Source organism: Gobius niger, assembly GCF_951799975.1.
Source record: "Gobius niger genome assembly, chromosome: 15".
NCBI classification, from domain to species: Eukaryota; Metazoa; Chordata; class Actinopteri; order Gobiiformes; family Gobiidae; genus Gobius; species Gobius niger.
In genome coordinates, this window is record NC_136866.1 from 17341187 (window position 1) to 17368329 (window position 27143).

Sequence of the window (27143 nt, forward strand, 5' to 3'; positions counted from 1 at the left end):
ATTCCAGGGAGGACAAGTCTTTGGACCGTGGGAGATCAGTGGGACATTGAGGAGACAGGGGTGTGGGTAGAGGACTTCTTCAGGAAACAGGGGTTTGGACAGAGGACTTCAGGAGACAGGGGTTTGGACGGAGGACTTCAGGGGACAGGGGTTTGGACAGAGGACTTCAGGGGACAGGGGTTTGGACGGAGGACTTCAGGAGACAGGGGTTTGGACGGAGGACTTCAGGAGGGGACAGGGGTTTGGACAGAGGACTTCAGTGAGGGACAGAGGTTTGGACAGAGGACTTCAGGGGACAGGGGTTTGGACGGAGGACTTCAGGGGACAGGGGTTTGGACGGAGGACTTCAGGGGACAGGGGTTTGGACGGAGGACTTCAGGGGACAGGGGTTTGGACGGAGGACTTCAGGGGACAGGGGTTTGGACAGAGGACTTCAGGGGACAGGGGTTTGGACGGAGGACTTCAGGGGACAGGGGTTTGGACGGAGGACTTCAGGGGACAGGGGTTTGGACGGGGGACTTCAGGGGACAGGGGTTTGGACGGAGGACTTCAGGGGACAGGGGTTTGGACGAAGGACTTCAGGGGACAGGGGTTTGGACGAAGGACTTCAGGGGACAGGGGTTTGGACGGAGGACTTCAGGGGACAGGGCTTTGGACAGAGGACTTCAGGGGACAGGTGCCTGAACATGGAGACTGGAGGTTCCGGTGTGGGAGTTTTGAGGAGAGGGAGCTTGGACGATGCAGCTGTGTCTCTGCGGCCTGTAAGTATTGATGGCAAAGCCTTTTTTAAATCTAAAGGGAGAGATGTGGGATATTTTTTTTTCCATTTTAAAATGACCAAAAATAAACTTTTTTGGGTTGAAATAAGAAGAACGCCTACAGACTACAAAAAGTAAAGATTCAGTATACTGTAATTGTTGAGCTCAGGGACCAAGGAGCTGCTCTCTCCCTCCTCTCCCCCCCTGTCTTCCCCCTCCTCCTCTCTCTACACCTCTCTCCTGCTCTCTCTCCCTTCTCTCTCCTCCTCCCCCTCTCTCCCCCTCTTCTCTCTACACCTCTCTCCTGCTCTCTCTCCCTTCTCTCTCCTCCTCCCCCCTCTCTCCCACTCTTCTCTCTACCCCTCTCTCTTGCTTTCTCCCTCTCTCCTCCACTGTCCGCCTTTGTTCCCCTCTCTCCTCTCCCCCTCTTCTCCTCTCTCCTCTCCCCCTCTCTCCCCCTCTCCTCCTCTTTCCTCCTCTCTCCCACTCTCTCCCCTCTCCTCTCCCCCTCTCTCCCGCTCTCTCCCGCTCTCTCCCCTCTCTCCCTCTCTCCCTCTCTCCGCCCTCTCTTGCTCTCTCCATCTCTCACCCCTCTCCTCCTCTTTCCTCCTCTCCGCAATCTCTCCTCCTCTCTCCCGCTCTCTCCCCCTCTCTCCTCTCCGCCCTCTCTTGCTCTCTCCATCTCTCTCACCCTCTCCTCCTCTCTCTACACCCCTCTCCTGCTCTCTCTCCCTTCTCTCTCCTCCTCCCCCCTCTTCTCTCTACCCCTCTCTTGCTCTCTCCCTCTCTCCTCCACTGTCCGCCTTTGTCCCCCTCTCTTCTCTCCCTCTCTCTCCCCCCTCTCCTCCTCTTTCCTCCTCTCCGCAATCTCTCCTCCTCTCTCCCGCTCTCTCCCCCTCTCTCCTCTCCGCCCTCTCTTGCTCTCTCCATCTCTCTCACCCTCTCCTCCTCTCCACCTCTGTCCCGCTCTCCTCCTCTCTCCATCTTTCTCCCCCTCTCCTCCCCTTCGCCCTCTCTCCTCCTCTTTCCCCCTCTCGCACTCGATTTGAAAATAAAACTAAGGAAAGAGCATTTCAGGATCGTTTAAAAGTAAAAACTCTGACACGAACAGCATGGAAGCTCCATAAACGAACAGTAAATCAGCGGCAACCCGAAAGAGTGAATATCTGGGCGAATATTTCACCAATCAACACAAAACAAAAAGTGTTCTCCGAGCCTGAAGGGCCCCGAAATGAGGACCTATGTCACCTGAGATAAATGGAAACAAGATGTGGAAGTGGGAGGTTTGCTTGGTGACTGTGACCTTTTGTGGCAGGGCAGAGTGCGAGACAACCATAATTAACACTTTACAAAGGTTACGCTGGTGTTTTATCACAGTTTAGCAGCTTCGTACAAGACACAAAGCCACCAAAGACCGTAGTGTCAGCCGTGTCTCAGCTCGGCTGTGTCCCATGAATACAAAGGAACATATCAAGCAAAACAAACTCACACACTGACTTCCTGTCTGTATTTTCCGGCAGCACTTTCGAAACTTGGCCCAAAGGCGGCGTTCAGCCCCATCTCTGGCCTTCGGGAAGGGCTTGGGAATGCCCTGGTCCCCCATTAGGTGAGTTGCATGTGCGAGTGTGTGGCTCACTAACCCAAAGGCTGGTGGTTGAATCCCAGCTCTGAAAAATGTTGTTGTGTCCTTCACAACCCTGTGTGTGCAGTGTGACTGAGACATGAATGAAAACTGCATACAACAGTTAAAGGAATTGGCCACCGTTTTTACATACTGAGATATGTTCTTACCTTAGCTTTGACGAGTTCTTTAGGACCTGTCTGATCTTCCCCCGTGCCTTCAGTCACGTAAACACAGCGCAGACGGCGTTAGCATTTAGCCTCTCCCTCTCTCCTCTATAGCTCCAAAACAGGTCAAGATAGAAGCTACCAAGCTCTTCCACGTTTTCCCTATTTAAATATGGTTACGTGAAGTGTTATACTACAAAGTATAATTACACAAAATTAAACAATGTGGATTTTCTAAGCGGATAAAAGGGGGAACTATATTGTAAGGCGTAACGCCGTCTGCGCTGTGTTTACGTGACTGAAGGCACGGGTGAAGATCAGACAGGTCCTAAAGAACTCGTCAAAGCTAAGGTAAGAACATATCTCAGTATGTAAAAACGGTGGCCTATTCCTTTAAATGATCCGAGGAGGCTGTATAAAAGCACGTATCATTTCTGAAGTGAGATTATCACTGAATGATTGTCTTTTCTGTATTCAAATCCATGGTGTCATTATAGGACAGGAGAGCTTAATGACAGAGAGAACATGCGCCGCACTGAGGAGGTCCGGGCAGAGCATAACGTCTCACTGAAGTGACGCTGTAATTAGTATTATCCACGTAGTATATTCCTCTTAGAAATGTACTCAATTTCCTCAATTTTCTGAGTTCTTTTGGGGGCATAGCTAGTTATGATTAGTGGATTATGTTCATTTACAATCGCAAAGATCCAGGAAAAGTCAAGTGGCTTCTAATGAGAAGGGAGAGGCGCACATCCATGACTCCCTCTGTGTCAAACAGACAAACAGGGAACTGTATTACGACACACAACTGATCTGTCATTCAAATGTTAACTGTGTAATACATAATATGTGAAAATACATTCTGAAAAAAAATGGTTCTTAAAGGTATATTCAAGGATTTTTGACATAGGGCCTCATTTCCTAGTTATCCAGAGTGTTGCTCATTCCTGGAGATATTTTTTTTTGTAAATCCTGCAGTTCTTATATTTGAAGAGTTTCGTGGCGCTAGGCTAATGCTGGCACATTTCTACAATATCAGCTAGCCTGCATTAAAAAACAGTGTTATAAGTGCTACTACAGTGAACAGTGAACAGTAAAGAAGCCTGCACACTGACTATGCCGCTCCTGTAAATACCTCCTGCCCACTGATTGGTCGCTTCATCCACCAGTGAGCAGGAGGAGTAGGGCATACACATGAATACGTAAATTATATCAATGGTCAATCTATATCACAGGGTCTCTGTGGACGTGGCTCTGTGGGTAAAACCACATGATCACTAAACGCTGGAATAGCAGAGCACATGCAGCATTAGAAACAGAGACGAAAAAAGTCCAGTGGCTCTTCACTTTAAAGGGGCTAGATGCAAGTTTGGTCATTATATACTCACTACTGCCACCTCAGGTCTCACTCGTAACTGCAGCCTCTATATTAAGCTCGTGCATGACGGCACTTCGGACCCGAATGAACACCTTTGTGAGTGACAGTGCAGGACTTTAGAGGCAGTTGTGGTGAACAGGTCTGAGCTCATTCTGCACATTAGGACATGGCTGAACATGTAGGGGGAGGAAAATACATAATTTTATAACATTTTTAAACTCTGACTGAGCAGAAAAAGAAGAGCAGGAGACATTAACAGATTACCCCATATTTACAAACTCTGACGCCTTAAAGGAATAGGCCACCGTTTTTACATACTGAGATATGTTCTTACCTTAGCTTTGACAAGATCTTTAGGACCTGTCTGGTCTTCCCCCGTGCCTTCAATCACGTAAACACAGCGCAGACGGCGTTAGCATTTAGCCTCTGCCTCTCTCCTCTATAGCTCCAAAACAGGTCAAGATAGAAGCTACCAAGCTCTTCCACGTTTTCCTTATTTAAATATGGTTACGTGAAGTGTTACACTACAAAGTATAATTACACAAAATTAAACAATGTGGATTTTCTAAGCGGATAAAAGGGGGAACTATATTGTAAGGCGTAATAATACCAGGAGTAGTTCGAAATCCGCGCAGTAATCTTCACTTTACTGTGCGGATGCCCTTTTTCTGTTTCCAACATAGTTCCACATGATCATTTCATGTGTTTAATGAGAATTGTGCGATATAATTAGTTTTGAAAATAAACAAAAGCCGACACATAAATAGGGTTTCCAAAATTTTGAGCAGTGCACATAGACAACAAGGAGGCGTTATCTCCAGGTGAAAGGGGGTGAAGAGACCGCCCCTGCATGTCCCGGGCCGGAGGAAGAGGAGCTCCTAGTGAGACCCTCCTCCTGCTCTGCTGCTCCATGAGACACTCTGAAAGGGTGCTTGTTCTCGGTGTTTATTGACTGTTCTGACTTTTTGATCTGTTGCTTGTTCCTGCGTGACTCATGTAGAGCGCGCACTTTAAAGACTTTCAGCCCCTGTGCACGTAGTCCAGCTGGTGTTGGGCCTCTGCCAGCAGACTGACCACTGCGCGGTGGTGCAGCGGTCATACACACACACACATCTCTGACTCTCTGAAGGTGGTGGTTGATTATTTCTCTGAGGGATCAGTCGCTCATCCTCCAGGCATATGATGACGCTCTAATGGAAATGCCACCCCAAAACCACCCATCATGTCCACTTTAGTCCCTGACATTTCCTTTCAATATGAATGAGCCGCCTTCTGAATCCTCTATTGATTTGGAGACAGTGAGGCACGCGCCATTCATACGAAGGTTTGTCAAATGACTTAAGCCTATATAACGAAGAGAGAGATTTGGTTCTGGGGTTTGGGATCTACAGATATTTTCTCTCTCAAACTTAAATATCTTTTTTCCTGTCACCAAGAGCTGTGCCTGTAGTCTTCTGTTATCTAAAAAAATGTGAAACCATAAGAACATTTATTAAGCTTGCAGCCATGGGTATGTTGTTATGTCTAAACGGATAAGATAGATAAGATGCTTTATTATTATTATTTGTGACCGATCAAAGTGGAGATTGCCTTTGGAACAAATGACTTCTTTAAAACGTTTCCTTTATTAACCATTCTTTTATTTTAATTAGAAGATGTGCACAGTTTTGTCAGAGGAGGAAGCCTCCACTTCTGATATGAATATACAACCTTTCACCGCGATGTTGCCCAGCTCCTCGGAGGCGTAGAAGGGCCCGTTTGAAAGTGTGAAATCTACAACTTTCATTTCAAAAGCAGCGGTTAGGTACCTCCACTTCATTGCTCGAAGATTCTGGGTTCGATTCCCACCCGCCTTACTGTGTGGAGTTGCATTTTCTCCCCGTGTCTGCGTAGGTTTTCCTCCAGGTACTCCTGATGTGCAATAGATGAATCCTCTTGCCAGGTCATTCTGACCATCAGCCTGGTCTGGAGATGGGTCCCCAGATGCCGTTTACCACTGCTCCTTACTGGTACACACTGGTGGACAAATTTCCCAACGGGAACAATAAAGTAAAGTAAAGTAAAGTATACAAACAAAAGTTAAGTCCACAGGTCGTGATGTACAAGGCGGGGCATGGACCTCCTAGGGTTAAATTAAAGTGCAATTCTGCATCGCCTAGGTCGCCTATGCCCTGCTCTTTATTCTAGTGCATGACAGAGAATAGATTTGAGTTCTGGCATGAACTCTTTGATAGTAACACAAATACCTAAATGGTACTTGTTGCTTCATCAGTGTTTTGTTCCTGCGTTCTCTCTCTGGTCTGTTAGTGAGACTAATTCCATGGCGATAGTTCTTCTTCTTCCTCCTCATAATAAAGTGTGTCTTTTTCTCATATTTTAAGAAATAAATGAATGTGTATCATCCAAATGACAGTGGTCCATTTAATGTTTTGCTTATTCCTGGAGAATGTGTGGAGGTTTTTTGGGTTGACATTCATGGATGTTCTCTTCCGCTGTAGGGAGGAGTCCTCCTGCTGGGTGGCTGCAGACCAGAGCCCCTTCGTCCTGGGTCTGTGTGGGGAGAACCGAGAGCTCCTGCTGGATCAGACGGTCCAGGTGACGGAGGGCTCCAAGACCAAGGAGAGACACCTCTTCCTCTTCACAGACGTCCTTGTCTTGGCCAAACTCAAGTAAGGAACACTTGAGGAACACAGTGATACAGCACAAGTCAGACACATCACTTAACATGACACATGACACATGACCCTGATCTGTACTATATTAGACATGAGCCTGGTCAAATGGTCTCACCATATACCTGAGGTTCCCCACCCTTGATCTAAAGACATTTTCAATAATAATAATAATAATAATAATAATAATAATAATAATAATAATAATAATAATAATAATAATAATAATAATAATAATGCATTGGTTTTATATAGCACGAAGACACTTTACATTACATTATTCATTCACTCCATACTCGGTGGTGGTAAGCTACTATTGTAGCCACAGCTGCCCTGGCAGTGGCGTGCACAGACATTTTGAGGGGCAGGTGCTCAATCAAGACAAAAGGGCACCCCCCCCCCAAAAAAAAAAAAGACAAAAAAGTGATTTTTCTGTAATTAGTGACACTAACAGACCATTGATTAACACAGCAACATAAAATGTCCAACTATGTGGACCTAATAGTAAACTACAGAGACTTTAAAGGACAATGTAGGACTATCACAAGGCTCTGCACTTAAAGGTACACTGCGTAACATTTTGGACTATATTGTTGTGGCAAAACAAAACATGCTCCTAATGACCAGCTCGAACACAGAACATGCTGTTACTGCAGTGTGTAATAAAAGAATGGATTTGGATGTGAAACTAACCTGTTTAAATCTCAAATTCTACTGCCTTTAGTCACATCTCCATGGAGACGAGCTGGAGACGTACCCACTCCCAGTAAAGTTTACAACCATATCTTAGGCGGGGTGAGCCTCATAGATGTTTGTTTGTACAATTCTGAGGTATTTTTCAATGATGAAAATAATGGTCATTAAATAAATGCTTGTATTTCAATTTTATTTATTGGGTAAAATTCTACACGGTGTGGCTTTAAGTCTAGCACAAATAAATGATGCAAAGGTACTATAGCCTACACTTAAAACATCTGCTTTGTCAATATCATGTCAAAAAACATGTTATATAACAATAATCCTGGGCTGTTCATGTTCCTGTGCCCTTCCAGTGTCCAGAACCCAGGCACCTCCTCACCTTCTCTCTCCTCCTCTCCCCTCTGTCTCCTCAGCTCAGCTCACTCTGCTCTGACCCTGGTCTACGCTCAGCCCTGACTTAGTCTGAATAATACAGCTCATTTTCAGAACATTTTATAGCGCGACAAAACAGAACCGCTAAAGTGACTGACTTGTTTCCGCGGACTTTATCCGGACGGTCTCGACACGCGCAGCGCTGACAATCTCGCCCCGACGGCCCTCTCGTTTCCTTTCCCCTTAATAATCCAGTCATGTCGCGCTGGCTCGTTCATAAACTTACCGAATTCACTCAGTTTACTTTACTCCGCGTCTCACAGAGATGGGCTGTACCATCTTCTCAAACGGGGGAAACACGGGGACGGCACAGCTGCCCTTCATTGATCAGGAGCGTCAGCGCCGCGGCGGCTCAGAGGCAGAGGAGGAAGCGCGATTTGAAGTTGCTGAACATTAACTGTATTTTCAGCACATGTTGGCTTAGTAGGGCAAATATCTAAGAACAATAAAATAAATAATACTGAATATTGGGTGAGGAAAAAAAAACAGGTCTTGAGAAGGGCACTTAAAGGGCACAGGGCAGAGGGGGCAGGTGCTTGAGCACCACCTGGGCTCTATCTGTGCACGTCCCTGTGCCCTGGGGTAGACTGACAGAAGTGAGGCAACCAGTCTGCGCCATCGGCCCCTCCGATCACCAACCACTCACTCACTACATTCACCCCAGGCTCCTGATGTTCCCAAACGGTCTCCCATCCAAGTACTGACCAGGCCCTTCCTGCTGAGCCTCTAAGGTCAGACGGGATCGGGCAGAGCGAAGGCGGGATGGCCACGATAAAGTACCCTTGTGGTAAAAACAAAATACCTCATTATGTGACAGCACAAGGGATGGACGATAATCTTTATATGGTCAATATTCCGTCACCCGTCGCGAGCCGTCCCATCAGAGATGAGGTAAAATACGGTAGTTTCTCGACCAAAACGGGACTCCTGACAGCTGTGCTTTAGCCACAGTCTGGAGAGTTTCAATTTTTAAATGATGCATTTCACAGCCCACATTCAACTGTCTATTACAGGGGTCCCCAACTGGCCGACCTGGGTCCAGATCCAGACCCCAAAGCCGTTTCATCCTCTCAATATACTTAATTTCTAAGGCTGAATAACAATTATCTAAACAATTTGAATAACACTGAAATAAGATGTCAACATTTTAGATTCCTTAATCAGTTCTGCTTTGTAAAGAGACAACCTGTGTTCATGTTTTAACATTTTCAAGAGCAATGACTGCACATGTCCGGACCCTGGACATATGTCCAAAGTGACGGTAGAGAAGTTTGCAGACCTCGAGCTGATTTGGGGACCCCTGGACCCTCTGGTCTATCATGAACACAGGGTTAGTGCATCATCATGGACGAGCCCCCAATTAGTTATAAACTGACTGAGGGTTTAACCCAACCAGAGCCACGGCAAGCCATTTCAGTGCCCTAAGCAGAAATCTTTAAAGGTGCATTATGCAACTTTTCATTCGGGAAAGAGACCACTGTGATGGAACGTAAAGGCGCCGTGCTGACCAGTCATACGGCCACTGGGTCACTACAACACACACAAATATCAACATTGTTTTCCCGCATAAAAAGTTACATAATGCACCTTTAATGCCCCTCCCCCACAAACAACAACCTATAATAAATAATTGATGTAGACTGAGTTTGGAGCTCCGCCCCTGCAGCTGCAGACGTGTCTGTGGCTTCCCCTCGTTCCTTTGTCACTTTCCGCTGCCCACAGGCATCACTACATCCGTGTTCTCACCAGTGCATGTGAGCGTAGGGGTCCCCGATCCCCCAACCAGCGTCGGGGGGATTTTCTGTTGTTTTTCCATTTTTAAATCGATACCAGCTGACAAGTCAAGTAGGCGGACTGAGCGTAGGAGCTTTAAAGCCGACCCGTGCACGAAAACAAAATTACCCCGTGTGAAAGACCGTTATTGAAGATATATATAGATGTCACCTGTGGCACTGCCCTGCGCTGAAGAGCCTGTATATGACTCTAATGTTGTGTCATAGTGAAAGAACAATACTCTTACTTCCATTATTATTTTCATCAGTGTTATTTCCTCGTATCTTGAGAATGAGTTAAAACCAGGAGGGGGAAACAGCGATTCCTTCTAAGTCTGGTATCTCAGTCAGGATCAGCTCATTTCTTTGAAACGTGGTGTTGTTTATCCGCATTAGTTTTGTTTTTCTTCATTGACTCAGGGTTCATTATGAGCACTCACTGTATCACTGTCACATGTTCAGTAAATATTAGTCATGTCGTGTGAAAAGAACAGCAATAATGTCATATTTCAATGATTATTCTTATTCTTTCTTATTCTTTATTAGGATCCCCATTAGCGCACACAAGTGGTTGCTCGTCTTCCTGGGGTCCTGACACAATATAAAATTACATAACAGTTAAAATAGAATACATGAATATTACACATTTCATATAATCATACAACCTTATAGGACACATGTAGGACATGGTGACTATGTTCACATGTACTGAGCTAATTGACCTTTTACTTTCAGCTTGAAGTGTGGTTTAGTTTTAGTATTTCTAAAAGGAAATGAGTTCCAGGCGTTTGCCCCTCTGTACAGAACAGTTCTTTTCATAGAGTTACTTTTTGTCTGGGAACAACCAAAGAGGAAGGAAAATAAAAAGTCTGTGCCTTCTATAAAACTGAAACATTTAAAAACCAGACCTGACATAAGGTCACTCACAATGATCAAAGAGTCAGGAAATAGCTCAAAATAGATCAAAACATTTGATTATGTTGCACTGGGTTAGACGGGCCAGTCACAAGATGGCCGCCAGAATCACCATTCATTCCAGCGTATTACCATGGCCATGTCCTGTCCAGAGTTTTATTAAAGACAGTCCTTTAGTTTAGCTGCTCTTCAAACAGGCTACATGTGTGTACGAGAAACGCTGCCAAGTAAAGGCCAATTCTAACCAACTCTGGTCTAGAATCGGTGAGTCACGGTTTCACCTCCTCTACTTTAGATTATTGTAACTCCCTTTTTACTTGTTTTAACAAATCTGCTTTGAATGTACATGGAATAATACTAGAGTTGGGCATAGATTAATTTTTTTAATCTAGATTAATCTAGATTAATTCTGAAATTAATCTAGATTAATCTAGATTAAAATGTCTCGCTTGAATTCTGCCGAAGCCATTCAGAATATGTGTGCTGCCCAAATAATGACTAAAAGTAAGTCTTTGAGAACGAGTTTCTCAAGTCAGGCGGTGCGTTAGACCAGGGGCTCATCTCCTGTTTCCAAAATGCATCACAAACTGCTTGAGAACGTTCTACTATGATAATTGGTGATGAAAATGATTCATGTTCAAGAAGATGCACTTGTGTTTCCTAACTGTTTATTCAGTTAAACATTAATTTTGAACTGTAGGCCGACATTAGAGGTCCTGATGAACTGTGTACAGTCAGTAGCTTTGTGTCAATCAATTTTCTGGTGACAAACTAAATCTCCTCTTCTGCAACTATGACCTGCTACAGAAAAAAGATCCGGGACTTTAATGGTGCTCTTATCGGTGCTTTAAAAGAAAAAAGAAAAACGTTAGATAGAGGCTACTGTATATAGGCAATGTAGCCTTGGCCAATATTTTTTATTTAACTTTTTTATTACACATTTACTCTGCACTTGGACCTAATGTATTCCCAATTTGTGCAAACACTTAATATATGGGAGGTAAAATACAAGTATAGACCAAAATGTAAAGTGTAATATTTTTCAAAATAATCTAGTTAGTAAAGGATTAAGTGTCATAGTTTGTTAATCAGGCTGTTGGTTAGATTTGGCTGGAGCTGACACGTGTGCGCGTTCACGCCACTGTGTGCGCGTTTGCGGAACATAGACTCCACTGGCATCGGGTATTTGTGACAGTGCGAGGCTCTGTTCAGTATGAAGGCGTTACGTTTCGCTTTTTACAGCGGGTCAGCGGCAGCAGCTCGGGTCGTTCTCGTGCACACCTGTCTCACCGCGCGCACCTGTCTCACCGCGCACACCTGTCTCACCGCGCGCACGGCTGCAGAAGGAGGCGGAGCGGGGCAGGTCCGACACCGAGCTCTCGTGCGGGGCTTTTAGTGCTTATTTTAGCGCGGGTGATGCGACCCCGTTAGCCCGACTGTTCTCACAGAAACAATAAATAAACTCACTGTGGATCAGACGTAGAACTTGCTGCTCTTCGCCTCTTTATCCGATTCTCACTCGTCTGGTCATAGCGCCCATTTGGCAAAACTTAATCCATAACAAAAGTAGCTACAGCATCCGCGTGGCAGTTGTTTTGGTTTCAGACGAATCACGTAACAGCGAGGCTGCGTGTGAGATGCATTCATGGACCGTAAGAAGTGCGGGAAAGGCGAGTTTTTCACAAATGCGCGGAAAAACCGGACAAATAATTTGCAGTCTGATACACTTTGCTTGCGCCAGAGGCCTCAGGCAGGAATACTTTTAGCCCTGCATAAAATATCACGGTGAAAGTCATCATAGCAGAGTGTAGACCCAGCTCCCAACCCAGCTTTGAGAATAGATTAACGGCGATATTTTTTTTTATCGCGCAATAAGAGTCTCGCGTTAACGCAGCATGTTAACGCCGTTAATGGCCCACCACTAAATAATACATTTGCTAAATATTCTTCAAAGCTTTTTTCACGTTGTCGTTATGGGGCATTGTGTGTAGATTGATGAGGGGGAAAAATTAATTTAATCCATGTTGGAATAAGTCTCTAATATAAGTGTATGTGAATACTGTCTCTCTGGTTTGTTACTGAGCTATCCTTCATTCCCAGACTGTTATTGATTCACTTTTTCACCGTGAAGCACTTTGTGATGTTAGTTTCTTCTGACAATGGAGAACAGAAAAAGGAACACAAAATGAAACCCGTACCGGCTGTGTGGACAGTCAGGGACTCTCCAGTCAGTTTGTGATTACATGACCGTTTCACGCCCTGAAGACACTGAAGGGGAAGTTCCGCTGTGTGGCTCTTTATCAAGGGAAAATACCGCAGTGTTTTTGGGTTTGTCCAGCTGGTCTGTGGTTTCACGAGCTCCTGAGCGCAGTGGGCAGTGCTGTGATGTTTACGTTAACTGGCAATCTCTACACACTACAATGCTTCACCAGGAATGGATCTGGAATGTGGATTACCCCAGGGTAGTTGTTTGGGGCCTCTTCTCTTCTCTGTTGTTATTAATGATTTACCTTTCACTATGAAAAGCGCATCCATGACATTGTATGCAGAAGTTTACTACGCTGCTAAATCATGTGACAAAATTAATGATGTTCTATCTACAGAACTGGACCTGGTGTACAAGTGGGTTAAAAGCAACAAGTTAGTTCTGAATATTAATAAAACCAAAGGCATGATAATTGGGTCAAAGCAAAAACTTACACATGGACTGAAATTAAAAGGAAACCTTGCCGGGGAATGTATACAACAAATAGACAGAGCCAAACTGTTGGGTCTGGTCATTGGCAGTAGTCTTTCTTGGACAGAACATATTAATGCTGTTGTTAATAAGATGGGACGTGCCATTGCAGTTTCAAAAAAATGTTGTTGATATGTGAAACGTGACATTTTGGAAATGGTTACCAAGTCTTTAACTTTGTGCCACTTGTCATATTGTTCTGAAGTGTGGTCCTCCACTGCTCAGAAAGATATAGCAAAGCTACAAGTGGTTCAGAACAAGGCAGTGAGACTTGTCCTTGGATGTCCAATTAAAACTAACAGAGAAGACGTGTATGTTCTACTCTGTCACGGCAATGTCACATTGGGCACCTTAATATATAGCAGCCTATCAGTCAAAATGCCTGTCTTTATATTCAATCAAATTGTCCTATTAAACTCTGTGCATGAGCATAACACTAGAATGGTGTCCAATGGTCATATAATAACACAACATCCTAAAACTAATTTCATGAAGAAAACCGTATTCCAACTTAGAAATAAGGTACTATTCAAAAATAATCTGAAGCTTCATGTTTGTGTGTTGACTCTGATATAAGTTTGTTTGCTCCTAAAAGTATTTTGAATGTTTAAATCTATGCACATTTTAAGCCAATTATATATACATGTTATTATATAGCTGTTTGGAATGGGCCCAGAAAGACTAGATAACTGCTTATTGCTCTCAGCTAATGGGATCCATATAAACAAAAATCCCCTAACCCTGCCTCGGTGACTATTCCTCTCTCTCCACATACTGGATTTAGTGTGTATTAGGTTCATGGAGTTGAGTATGGGGGGTTTAAACAAGGTAACCATGGAAGTACTCACACAGGTAATGACTCTATCAACTGCAATCGAAAGGGAATCAGCCTGTGCCCAAACCTACGCAGGATTAGAGGAAGATTAGGCATGTGTTTTTGTTGTCAGCACTTAGATGGTATTGGTTTGTCCTTTTACATAAGCTCCTTTTTATTTGTCCAGGGATTTGTCAGTCACAGCAGGAAATGTCTTATTGTTTGATACCTTGATTCTCTGCAAATACTGTCCATTCATTGGGTGGGTTCGTATGAAAGGAAAACACTCATGCTCTCGAGAGCTTCTGTTGCCGGGTCAGGAGAAAACCTGACTTTTTGTCAGGGTTTTGTTGAATAGAAGCTACTGGCGGCTTGTGTAGCCAGATACTATCCAATATATATGTATAGTGGTACACAGCTATGGGATGGGAATATGTTTTTATCTCTGTCACTGCCATTGATCATTTCTCTTATGGGTCCGGTTCTTTATCGATTCCAAACAATCAAAAATAGGCTATGAATGATGTACTATGAGCTTCTTGTAGTTTTTTTTTCAGGAGAGGAGAGCTATTTTGACATAAACTCCTTCATTCAAAGCATTTAAAAAAAGCTGTTGTAAAATAAACAGCATTTTAAGCTGAAATGTTTATTGTTTGATGACTAACAGTGGCGTGTCCAGAACTTTTGTGGTCCTGGGGTGGCCCGGGGCGGCATGAGGGCCGGGGTTTTGAAGTACTTTAATCACTCTTTTAAAGTGATGCACCACAGTCATACCAAAAAAACAATTCCAGGTTATACTGTAGTACAGATTTAGGTTAAATTTAAATAGACTAGATGCAAGTAAGTCATTTTATGCTCACTACTGCCACCTCAGGTCTTACGCGTAACTGCAGCTTCTATATTAAAGGGGCTGGAAGCAAGTTCGCCATTTTATACTCACTACTGCCACCTCTGGCCATATATGTAACTACACCTTCTATGTTAAGCTCGTGCATGACGGCAATTCGGGCCGAAGTGATACATTTTTGAGTGACCGTACAGGATTTTAGAGGCAGTTGTGGTGAACAGGTCTGAGCTCATTCTACACATTAGGACATGGCTGGAACATGTCGGTGGAGGAAAATACTTAATTTTAACATTTTTAAACTCCTTATAGTCCCTTTAAGCTCGTGCATGATGGCACTTTGGACCCGAATTAACAGCTTTTTGAGTGACAGTGCAGGGGGAGGAAAATACTTTGTTTTAACATTTTTAAACTCGGTATAGTCCCTTTAATGAATTTTATGAATGCACTGAATAAAAAAAAAAACAAGCAGGTACGAGCAGTACAACAAAGTCTGAAACAAATGCCACTTAAGTTAAACTTTCCACTGGACCGACCCAAATCCAAGCCGGGCAAACTAATGCTGGAACTCAAGGGGGTGGATTTTGTTACTTACAAAGTGCCAGTAGCATGAATATTTGCTTAGTAACATGTGACAACTGGCGCTATAGCCTTTGAACCCATTTGATTTTGTATTCTGTCCTGGTGAAGATGCTCAGTCTGAGGAGGAGCTGACCCGGACACTTAAACAGGTGGTTAGTGACTTTCTTATATCTCCCTCTCTGCCTCTATAACATGAAGCTGAAGCACATGTTTCAGCACGTGTTCATCATTTTGGTTCTGCAGTGCTTAGCAGCCGCACGTTTCTTAGTGGTTGCGGCGAAAAGTGGCATCAATTTAGAGGCATCATTAGTGACGGAGTCGTGGATGGATTATCATCGGTGACGGAGACATGGAACATGGACGGATTTGCTGCCATATCAGCCAAGACGTTATTTTCAGACAGCTCTTTCTCTTTAATGTGCCGCCTTTTGTGCTTCCATTCATGGCATTGATTTGTCGAAAAGAATGGCCAATGAGACATCAACTTATTGATTCTAGTCTTATATAAAGGCTTTTATTTTCAGTTAGAGTAGATTCAAGTAGATTCTCAGTCATCCAGTACATTCAGACTTGTATGATAAAATAATACTAATGACACAGAGTTGAATGGGCCGTCTCTTCCTTCCTCTCCCAGAGCTCTGCCTGACAGCGAGAGTCTATTAGGAACGGCTTACGCTTGTATTGTGCTTTATACATGTCTGTGTCACGAGGCTCTCAAAGTGCTACAGACGTCATTATTCATTCACTCCACACTCAGAGGACGGACTGACGGACGCAGACCTCTCGATTACAGGACCAGCCGCTCTACCATCAGAGCCACTGGCAACCCTTCTATTAACCTGTCCATCCAACGCCCTCCTCACTCCCCTCCTTTCTCTTCCTCTTTCCATTCTCGCTCTCTCTCGCTCTTCTAATGAGTTCTGAAATCCCTCTGACTCCACCGTCCAACCTACAGCGTTTATGTAGCCCATGCAGAATAAAGACCGGGGGGTTGTAAGAGGTTATGAAAGCTTCTAATGGAGAGCGATGCATTCTATGTAACTGCAGCGATTAAAGGTAATCATCGACTCCGCTCCCATGGGGTCTGGGAGGCTGTGGGCATGATGTCTGTCCAATCAGTCAGCCCGGCTAATCTGAGCATTGACATTCAGCGCTGTTCCTCCGAGAAAGCCTGTACAGTGGAGCGCATTCCCGTGGAAGTCTGTGGGAGGTGTGTGCAGCACGTCAGGGTCAGAGGAGACTCTACAGTGGTTAGAATGTTTATGTGAGGTAAAGCTGCTCCGGGACTTCAAAGGAGTCAGAGGTAAAAGCCAGCTAGAAGGTCTGGGATGTTCTGTGGAGTTTGCCTGTTCTCCCTGTGTCTAAGAAACGTGTACAATAGGTGAATGCTGTCTGTATGAGTGTGAGTGAGTGGTTGATGGTGGTCAGATGGTGAAGAATGGCAGCCTTGCTTCCGTCAGTCTGACCCAGGGCAATAGGTTGCGTTCACGTGAGTTAATTGAGGTGGAGGGCAGCAGAAAATTCGATGGCGTAACTATGGTAACTGTCAAAATACAGATTTCTAGTCTTAGTTTATTGCCCATTTCTCTGTCATTCCTGTGCTAATTCACACAAAACTAAAACTGTCACAAAGTTCACAGTCCTCTCTTCCAGCTCACATGAACTATGGTCTTATTATTTCCTCATAAAGGCATCTAAAAGTGGAGACCATATTCAAAAACATGAGCATGATGTTGGTTTGTGAATCTAGTCACTGTCAAATAATGATCAGGGAAAACATGTGGACAAATAGAAATGTCTTTCAAAAGCTGTTTTTCCTCCATTGAATAGTTTTGGCACTTGTCCTCCAACTGATTTCTATAACGGGAACACAACCCATTGTGGGAAACATCTTCATCAGTCCTCTCTTCCCTGTAGGCTGTACCTCCCAATGTCCTCCTCCCTCTGCCCACTCAGTGACCTTACTCACACAACCAAGCATCAACATTCTGCAGTGATAAACATTGTGATCAATATTTGCAATATTTGCATGCAATGAATATTTATCTTTTGAAAATCAACAAAGACGTCAGATTTCGTGGCGATGAGAACAAAGAAATCATGGAGCACACATTAAAAGCTTTTCCTTAATGTCGTCCTTGTGTGTTTTCATGTGTCTTTGATGCCACAGTTTTTAAAGTTTATGGGAAAACGACTAAAGCACAAGCTGTATTTCAGTTTCTGCTTAAGAACCGTGTGAACCTTTCCTAAACTCTCCAATGATCACTCTCTCCAAACAGGTCTGCGGCGAGTTACCGTCTGAAACACCGAGTGAAGCTGGGCGAGGCCTTTGTGTTCAGCTTTGACGCCAACCCAGAGGACGAGGACTCACAGCTGGACTCAGCGCTGGACCTGCCCCTGAGCCTGGTGCTGGCCTGGGACCTCAGCGTCTGCCTGCTGACCTTCTGGTCAGTCTTCGGTTCAGTATGCTGTACCTGCCGAGATATCGAGTTCTATGATTTATTTATTTATTTTCATTTCGTGCATATAAAAATACAAATAGTACCATCTCCTTTTCATTCCCAATTAAAATTGTTTTTGGTAGTAGTAGTTTATTTGAGCTTTTTGAGACCCCACATTATTACATGAAAATGCATATACACATAAAATGAGCTTTTATTGCACAAAGAAGTGGAAATGTTATTTTGTATTGAACATTTATTACATAATGCGATGTTATCACAAAATGTGGCTCTACAAGGCCACAGCAAAAGTGAGAAAGGTTTTTCTTCATAGAAAGGTGTTCAGTCGGTGTTGTTTTGAGAGTGTGTACAGGCTCCACTCTACACTGTCTACACTGAGCCAGCATTATGTCAGACAAAAACCCAGCTCAAAACAAAAGCACTGTCATCCTCATGCTGATTGGATCATGTCGCTGACATTTGATTTTCTCAAAGCCAGTTTTATTGTCTGACGTGGGAAAAGAAAGTCCAGATTTGGCTCAAATTCTCACTGTATCCCAGCTTTGTTACAGGAGATTAGCCGTCAATGTTTTTTCATCACACTGACTCATGTTCTTGAAAAGTCACAAATCATACCTTAATAGTACACACATTTAGAGTCATTGGATCAGTATATATATATATATATATATAACTTGTGACAACAGTCCCATGCAAACCTCGTGCCTCTTTCACTCTGTTAGTAAACTGCGTAAACTCTCTCCCGTCATGGGACCGTGCCATTGAAAAGCAGAAGTGACAAAAAGAAAGTCCATTATCATTGAAGGGGAAGTGGGGGCTTTTATCAAGAATTCACCAAATTATTTTTATTGTAATATTTCTTGACTGAATATTAAAATTGCATACACAGATTTCACAGCAAAGAAACACGTCTTAAATTCTGTTTCCTTAAAAGAACTACAATAAAAAAAACAGTGATATTTGATTTGAAATATCACTCATTTGAGACAACATTGATGAAACTAAAGCTGTCGTTAAAAGGAAAGGAACTTGCTGAATAAATCTTGGCTGTATTAACTAAACTCTGGCTGTCCTGCAGAGAAGGGCTCTGATTTGGGTTAGGTAGGTATATGTAGGAGCATCACAACCTCTCACTTTCCACCGACGTCGCAAACACCCAGACCAGGAAGTGGTCGGGGCGCGCCATGACGTCACTTCCTGTGCCCATGACTGGGGACTCTTTCCAACACGCCTCTCTAAAAGTCAGACTGTAGTGCACAGACGACTTTCATTTGAATCAGCGCAGACTGCTTCAGTCTGAACCAGAGAGCCCAGCACACTGCTTCCATATTTCAAGCAGACTACAGCACAGACCACGTCCAGTTGATCTGAGTACTACATTTGAATCAGAGCACTACTTGGACTACTGAATGAACCAGAGTACTCCAGAACTGTGCTCTCCTGTGGAATAGTAACTTGGAATATGCTGTTTTTTCAGCTCACCGAATGAGAAAGAGCTCTGGTTAAACATTCTTCACAGGTAAGACACATTTATTGACCGTTGGATAGAGTACACTTCAGTATTTCCACTGTAGTAGTAGTAGTAGTAGTATTTGTAAAAGCTTGTGATGGTTTTGTATGATTGTCCAGTACCAGTGAAATATAAAAAGCAAACATGTTTTTTGGAATTGCACAACTTCACCAAACGTTTTCATTTCTGTGCACCAGAACAGAACAAACAGGGCCTCTGCTGTTTGATATTTCAATTCTATATATTCTATATATCGTACTAAAATGCTATATTATTACGGTATTGTTAAAAGCACCGTTGTTATTAAGTGATTAATCTAATCACTTTATCATATTTTGAACTACAACAATAACTACTGAAGCAGATTGTAGTACTACTACACTACTGCACCACACACCTGGATGAAGCAACAACCAAATTTGCCTCCCTCTGTAGTTCCGCTAAAAACTTGAATAGTAGCAAGAGAGTTTATTTGTATAGGTACAAAGTAGTGCTTTACATTTTTGTTAACATAAAAGCGTTTTCAGCCTGACACGACTCACGACTGTGCGTGAAGGCTGTTCCTTTCAGCTGCAAAAAACTGAAATGCTCTCTGAGCGTGTCTAGCTCTGTGGATATCAGAAAGAGATCACTCCCCAAGGTTCTCAGATGGTTGTTGTGGCACTAACACATCCAAGGTGCACTTTGTAGTATAGTAGTAGTAATAGTTGCAATACAATGACACTTTCCTATCAGTGCCAATGCAACCAATGCAACTCGTACTGAACCAGCTCTTTCTGGTCTAAATAATAGTGAACTAGGTCTTTGATGAGAATAAAGTGGCGTACTGTACCATGACCGCAGGAGTGGGCTTGTCGTGTTGTGCCATGACTGTTTGGTAAATTCCCCGGTGCATCATTTGTTTTTGAGGTTTTCAGCACGTGGGCTCAGGTGACACTGCTAAAGGACAGAAGGGGGGCGGAAAGTAGGGGGCAAACGTGAACACGCATGTGGCTTATTGAATCATTTTCATTGATGTTTTATTATTACGGTATTGTTTAAAGCACAGTTGTTCTTAATGAAACCTTATCTTATCACTTTATAATGTATTGAACTACAGCAATAACTACTGAAGCAGATTGTTTTACTTTCTCATGATGGCTGATCGTCCCCTTTTTGGGCGTGTTTCATTCTCTAGTGGAGTCGTTTTCAATGTGTTACCACAGAGATTAAGCAAACTTGTGGCTTAGTGAAAAAGAATCCCCTACTCCTCAGTAAATACAAAGAGGAACTTATCCAAATCTGAAAGGAAAACTAAAAATACATGGTTATTTTCATTTACAGGAACATCTGTGAAGCTAAAGCGCGTGAAGGGGGGGAGAGTGCTCCTTCAGACGGCCTCATGAAGGTGCTGACAGGAAGCATCGCAGTGAGTCCCAACACAGTCGCATCACATGACCAAACAAGCCAACACTACTGCACCACACACCTGGATAAACCAACACTACTGCACCACACACCTGGATAAACCAACGCTACTGCACCACACACCTGGATCAACCAACACTACTGCACCACACACCTGGATCAACCAACACTACTGCACCACACACCTGGATTAACCAACACTACTGCACCACACACCTGGATAAACCAACACTACTGCACCACACACCTGGATTAACCAACACTACTGCACCACACACCTGGATAAACCAACACTACTGCACCACACACCTGGATAAACCAACACTACTGCACCACACACCTGGATAAACCAACACTACTGCACCACACACCTGGATAAACCAACACTACTGCACCACACACCTGGATTAACCAACACTACAGCACCACACACCTGGATAAACCAACACTACTGCACCACACACCTGGATTAACCAACACTACTGCACCACACACCTGGATTAACCAACACTACAGCACCACACACCTGGATAAACCAACACTACTGCACCACACACCTGGATAAACCAACACTACTGCACCACACACCTGGATAAACCAACACTACTGCACCACACACCTGGATAAACCAACGCTACTGCACCACACACCTGGATAAACCAACACTACTCCACCACACACCTGGATAAACCAACACTACAACACCACACACCTGGATAAACCAACACTACTGCACCACACACCTGGATAAACCAACACTACAACACCACACACCTGGATAAACCAACACTACTGCACCACACACCTGGATAAACCAACACTACTGCACCACACACCTGGATAAACCAACACTACTGCACCACACACCTGGATAAACCAACACTACAACACCACACACCTGGATAAACCAACACTACTGCACCACACACCTGGATAAACCAACACTACTGCACCACACACCTGGATAAACCAACACTACTGCACCACACACCTGGATAAACCAACTAGTCTGTGCAGATGGTTCTTAGTTCCATTCTCAAACACTTGTAATCCTCTGCAGGTAAAAACTCTGAGTGGAGGGGGCATGGAGCATCTTATTGAGCCGCCAATCAATGTAAGTGAAATCTTCAACCACCAGACAATTTTTTACTGTACGGTTTTGGTCTGTTTTGTCCTGATCTTCTTTGTTGTGTTTCTAGGGCATGACCCAGCAGCAGGACCTCAGCACCGCCACAGCAGAGGACAACACGAGCAGTGGTGAGTGTGAGGGAATGTCATCGTCATTTTAGTTCATACATGAAATCTGTTCAATAACCTCTCAGTCCTACAGACGTTTTCCATTAAATGACCTTCTGTAAATGACTGAGTATAGCTGATGGCTTAAGAACGTTTGTCGGCGATAAGACGTTAAATATTTTTGCTTCTTAAATGATCATAAACCTTTCAAATGAAACAATACTCCCGGGTTGCCAGGTCTCAGCAACCAAACCCACCCAAAATATCTGGAAAATGTATTGTACCTGTGTACTTGTTGATGCCGGACCATCTCTTTCTCCCTTTTAAAAAAAAAAAATGGTGGCAAAAAAAGCCGCCAAATATCGCAATTTAACTGTGGACCTGGCTTTAAAAAAAAAAAGAAAAAAGTGAAACATTATCATATTATTTAAAGCCTGGTTTGCTGCCTGCAGAGAAACGTTGGAAGGGTGTGGTGAGGAGACTGAGGAGCGGCTCCAGTTTTGTGAACAGGGCCAGTCGACCGGACACCAAGAAACGACTGTTTGGAAAACCGCTGAGTAAAGTGTGTTCTGAAGATGGCTCCCTGCCCAAAGCCATACTGGTCAGTTTACCTACTGCCTTCAGTACCGCTTGCACTACTTCTCTTCTAGTACTACTACTTATTCTATACTTTTTACTGTTACTGCAGGAGATGCTGATGCTGCTGAGGAAGCGTGGTCCGTCCACTGAAGGCGTGTTTCGAAAGTCCTGCAACAACAAGAAGATGCTGGAGGTCCGAGAGCAGCTGGACTCCGGGGCGGAGGTGCAGCTGGAGGAGCAGCCTGTGGTCCTGCTCGTGGGGCTACTTAAGGTACGTCTCATTCACACAGGACAGGTGTGACGGAGGACAGGCATGGGATAGTCCTTTATACACATACACTCACCTCTGTAGTCTCCCTATAATGTCCACAGATGTGCTTGGATCACAGTTATCTCTTGAGTAGTTTGAACTAGCCTTGTAGTTTGTGAAGTGCATGGCGATTCCCCTCCCCTTCTTTAAAACAATCCAGTACTGATGACAACTTGATAACCTTTCATCTAGCAGGGTAAATATAAATGCCCCAATTGATGCCACATAAAGTGATCCACCCCAGGGAGCTTATTTGTCTAGTATTTAGAGAAAATAAATATTTCGCTCAAACAAAATGAAAAATGATGATATTGTCTTTCTCTCAGATGTCCCATTTTTGTCCAGGTGGCAGATGTTCATCAAAGTGTGCAGAGCTGCTGTTCTTTGACCACCTTGGTGTGATCTCTGGTGTAGTCCTGATGTGAGTGTGCTTGCTGTTTGTGCAGAGCTTTCTGAAGGAGCTCCCGGGCAGCCTCCTGGACATGCGGCTCTATGACAAGTGGATGTGCACGTTAGAACAGGAGGACCTGCAGCTGAGGGTGGAGGCCCTGCAGAGGTCAGCAATGGGACGCAGACACTCACATGCAAAACATCAAACTCTTAAAGGCTTATTTGATCATTTAAGTACCACCAGGCCATCATTTAACCACGATATAGCTTTTCTACTGCATGAGAACAAGTTATGTCTAGTTACTTTCTTTGACACAGACAAAAGATATCACATAATATCCATAAAATGGAAATTGTATGGAGAGAGTTTAGCTTCCTGACAGTCTGGTGGATGAAGCTGTTCTTCTGTCGGCTGGACCTGGCCTGTAGACTCCAAAGTCTCCTCCTTAAAAAAGAGACTGCGTGATGGGTGCGTGGGATCACCCACAAAGTAATTATGGAGTAAATGTCCTGAATGAAGAGGGAGGGGCAATGATAATCTTCTCAGCTGCTCTATAAAATGGAAGTCATCCCCAAAGACATGAATGAAAGTCAGGAGTCAATCAGCCACTGGGCTGTAAGGGACAGCAGCTGAAAGAGAGAGAGAGGTCCCCTTTAACGGTCTTTCCTCTTCAATCAGGTCATTTCACAACCACATGCACATACAGTATGTAAACTAGCACAAGAAATGGAGCTTAAAATTCATTCACTTTCTGCCTGTATTCAGTCTTTTCTGCACATGGTATAAAGCATGGTAATATGACCACACTAACCTAGTTTAAAGACTGTGAATGACTCGAGCCACAGTATTTTCTCAATAGTAGCAACTTGAACGAGGATGATGTGGTTCAAAGTGTTTCCATATGTGCCAATGCAGACTGACCACTTCTGCATCCCCTGCCTCAAAGAGGAAGTCTGACTGAGCGCCAAGCTGATGTCTCTTCTTGTTTTGTTCCTTCCTGTTTTTCATAGAGTGCTGGAGGAGCTGCCCAGCCCTAACGTGCTTCTACTGCAGCACCTCCTCTGTGTCCTGCACCACATCCAGGAGAAGTCCAACACAAACATGATGGACATCCACAACCTGGCCGTGTGCATCGGGCCCACGCTGCTCTGCCTCGAAGACACGCCCCTGAGTGAGCAGCACGACCGCATGAAGAGGGTATGTCAGTATGCCCCACATTCAAAACAGCACTGCTCCAAATGCCATATAGAAACTAAAAGTATACACTACAAACATTGTGGGGGCTGCCGATTTAAACTAGAGAACTGGCCGATCTGAGCATAAAAAGACAGAATTAAAAACAAACAACAAAAAGTGAAGAGACCAGTACTGGTCTCGCTCAGGTCTTGGGGACTTTGTAGATGTTGTGGTTAAGAATGCTGTAAACCTCAACACAGTTTCACTAAAAGTCATCACAGTTCTGATCTGAGTGTGCAAGTAGCAAAAACACAACACCGACTACCAACAAGGACTACAATGCTACCATTGTAAACATCTTCTTCTAACTTTCCCGTTTGGGATCAGCTGTATCTCCATGACTATGCTCTAACTTTTGATTGTTTATAACAATCTATGTTAACCCAAAATAGAAATAAGTCTTGTTACTGTCTGTCACAGGTGGCCGATTTGACGGAGTTCTTGATTGAGCACTGGGAGATTCTTGGAGAAAACATCCCAAATCTGCTGGACACAGATGACGGTAAGTAAAAGTGTAAAAGTGCCAAACATACATTTAGTGGCTACTAGACAAGTTTTGTAATCAACATACCATACTTCTATATCGTATTGCCTTCACCAAGCACTTGTATGTGGAGAGAATCCAGATCCTGGCACCTGGCAACCGGTAGCAATAGGCGCAGATAGCCGGACTGCTTCTATAATTTCGATGATAATAAATCCTCATAATGGTGGCCTTGAAAAAGTCTCAGCATCAGGTTTCGGGCCCTGTTCATGTCCGGCCCTGTCAGAGGAACTGTTCTTTGATCCGTGATTGTATTGTATTTGGCAGATTCGGTGTCCACTCAGCATCACGACTCAGCCTACGACAGCACAGACCCCGACGGAGACCCAGAGCAGGCGGAAAGCTCCATCGGCGACACCAAGCACATGTACCTCCACCAAGAACCCTCTCCACGCAGCTCCAAAGCTGCCTTCACACGCCGCTGCTCTGAGCCCATCATCCACCTCTCTGCGGACTCAAACGGACTCCGAGGCCACGCCAGGAGCCACGACGACTGCTCCGTGTTCACTCGCGTCCTCGCAGAGCAACCGCTGAAGAAGCAAACCTCGGACGATGCCATTTTGAATCGCAGAAGTGCCCCCTCTTTCCTCCTGAGCAACATGCGTTTCAAACCGGCCAATCAGGCGCGAGATTGCTCTTGCTCCTCAATAGACAGCGCCACATCCAATCAGTCAGAAAGCTCCGTGTTTACCTGTTCCCCAGTGGCATCCCCAACCTGTCCACGGAGAGCCACTTCAACACCGTTCAATTGTGAAAAACCAGAAGACAAGAAGCGTTCCCAGTCCATGAAAGTCCTTCCAAGGGCCAGGAGTTTTAACAGAATCAGTTTGAAAAGGGCAGACCCGCAAAGTGAGAACGCATTCCCTTGCGAGACGCTACAAGAAGACTTACAAAGTGAGGACATGTCGCCTAAGCCCCGCCCACTGTCGGCCATCGAGGTCTTCAAATACATAGACAGCAGACTTCCCTGTGAGCCGCCTTCTTACCAACAAGCTGTCCAAAGCACGCGCCCCCTGCCCACGCACAGCGCCATGACAGTACAGGACGCTATTCGATTGGACAGGAAGTCGCGCCCCGCGTCCGTCAACTACGACTGGCCCACGCGCGCGCAGTTCCCGGTGCGGGGAGGCGTGGACAGGTGTGCTGAGGATTTGGGGAGCGAGGGGGTGGTCAGTAAGAGGGGTCCGGAGAGGAGAGCGTTCAGGCCCAGAGCCATGTCGGAGTGCTCCCGCGCCCCATGTGTGCCCGTAGGACCTTCCGATGCCATGCTCAGGAGGTGCAGTCAGCCGGTGTTCGAAGAGTTCTCCTACGCCAAGGAGTCCTACGTCTGAACAATCACTCCGAAACCGATGGAGAGTAGAATACAATCTTGTTCTGTAGAGTCCTGACCACATGCTCTCAGAGGGAGTGGGCCTGTGTTTCTTTTGGGCAACAACAGTCACGCCTTTGTGATCGAGGCGCCATATTGTGAGACTGAAGTGAGACAGTTCGGTCACTTTCATTAGGTCCAGAAGTTGAGCCAGATCTTTTGGACGTTCACGGTCAGTGGTGGTTGGCTACTTGGGCATCTTCAGGTTGTACTCATGGACAACCTGCAATTTTAGACTCATTTTGATCAGAAATCGTTTAATATATGCTTCACTAATGTATTTAAGTTGGGAGTTTTTCAAGTTTAGACATGATTCAGATCAGTTTTGAGACCCGGATGTGGACTTGATCTGGGTCTGTTGGTGCTTGGAAGGTTGAATATCTGATGTGGTACTTTGGTATGAAAGGTTTTAGAACCACTGTTTTGTTTTTTCCATAATCCCATCAGAAAGAATTGTCTCCCAGAAATGCATAGTTTATTCCATTCTGTATAAGCCTGGAGTTTGACACGCTGTCTAAAATGGCATTCACGCATGTACCCCGATGTATGTATAGTTGGATCATGAGTGTTGCCATGGTTATGCTGCCCTGTAATAGAACTTGTGAAGTCACTGACAATTATGTTACGCCATTTCAACTCCGAAAGGGAGGGAGCTGGCTTTCAAAAATAACCCGACAAATGAACAGGACTAATTCAAGAGTATCAGGC

The 27143-nt window shown here is 44.5% G+C and overlaps 1 protein-coding gene across 1 annotated transcript; it reads left to right on the forward strand.

Moving 5' to 3' along the window:
* Positions 1–686: 686 nt before the first annotated feature.
* tagapb (T cell activation RhoGTPase activating protein b) lies at positions 687–26610 on the forward strand (the record flags this gene model as incomplete). Its single annotated transcript, XM_079572616.1, has 14 exons — positions 687–761; positions 2279–2364; positions 6423–6593; positions 17671–17838; positions 19331–19372; positions 20687–20771; positions 21831–21884; positions 21970–22027; positions 22459–22607; positions 22695–22856; positions 23342–23451; positions 24297–24483; positions 24943–25024; positions 25334–26610. 14 exons carry the CDS (start codon positions 687–689, stop codon positions 26395–26397), a joined length of 2493 nt encoding a protein of 830 aa, XP_079428742.1. The 3' UTR covers positions 26398–26610.
* Positions 26611–27143: the final 533 nt, after the last annotated feature.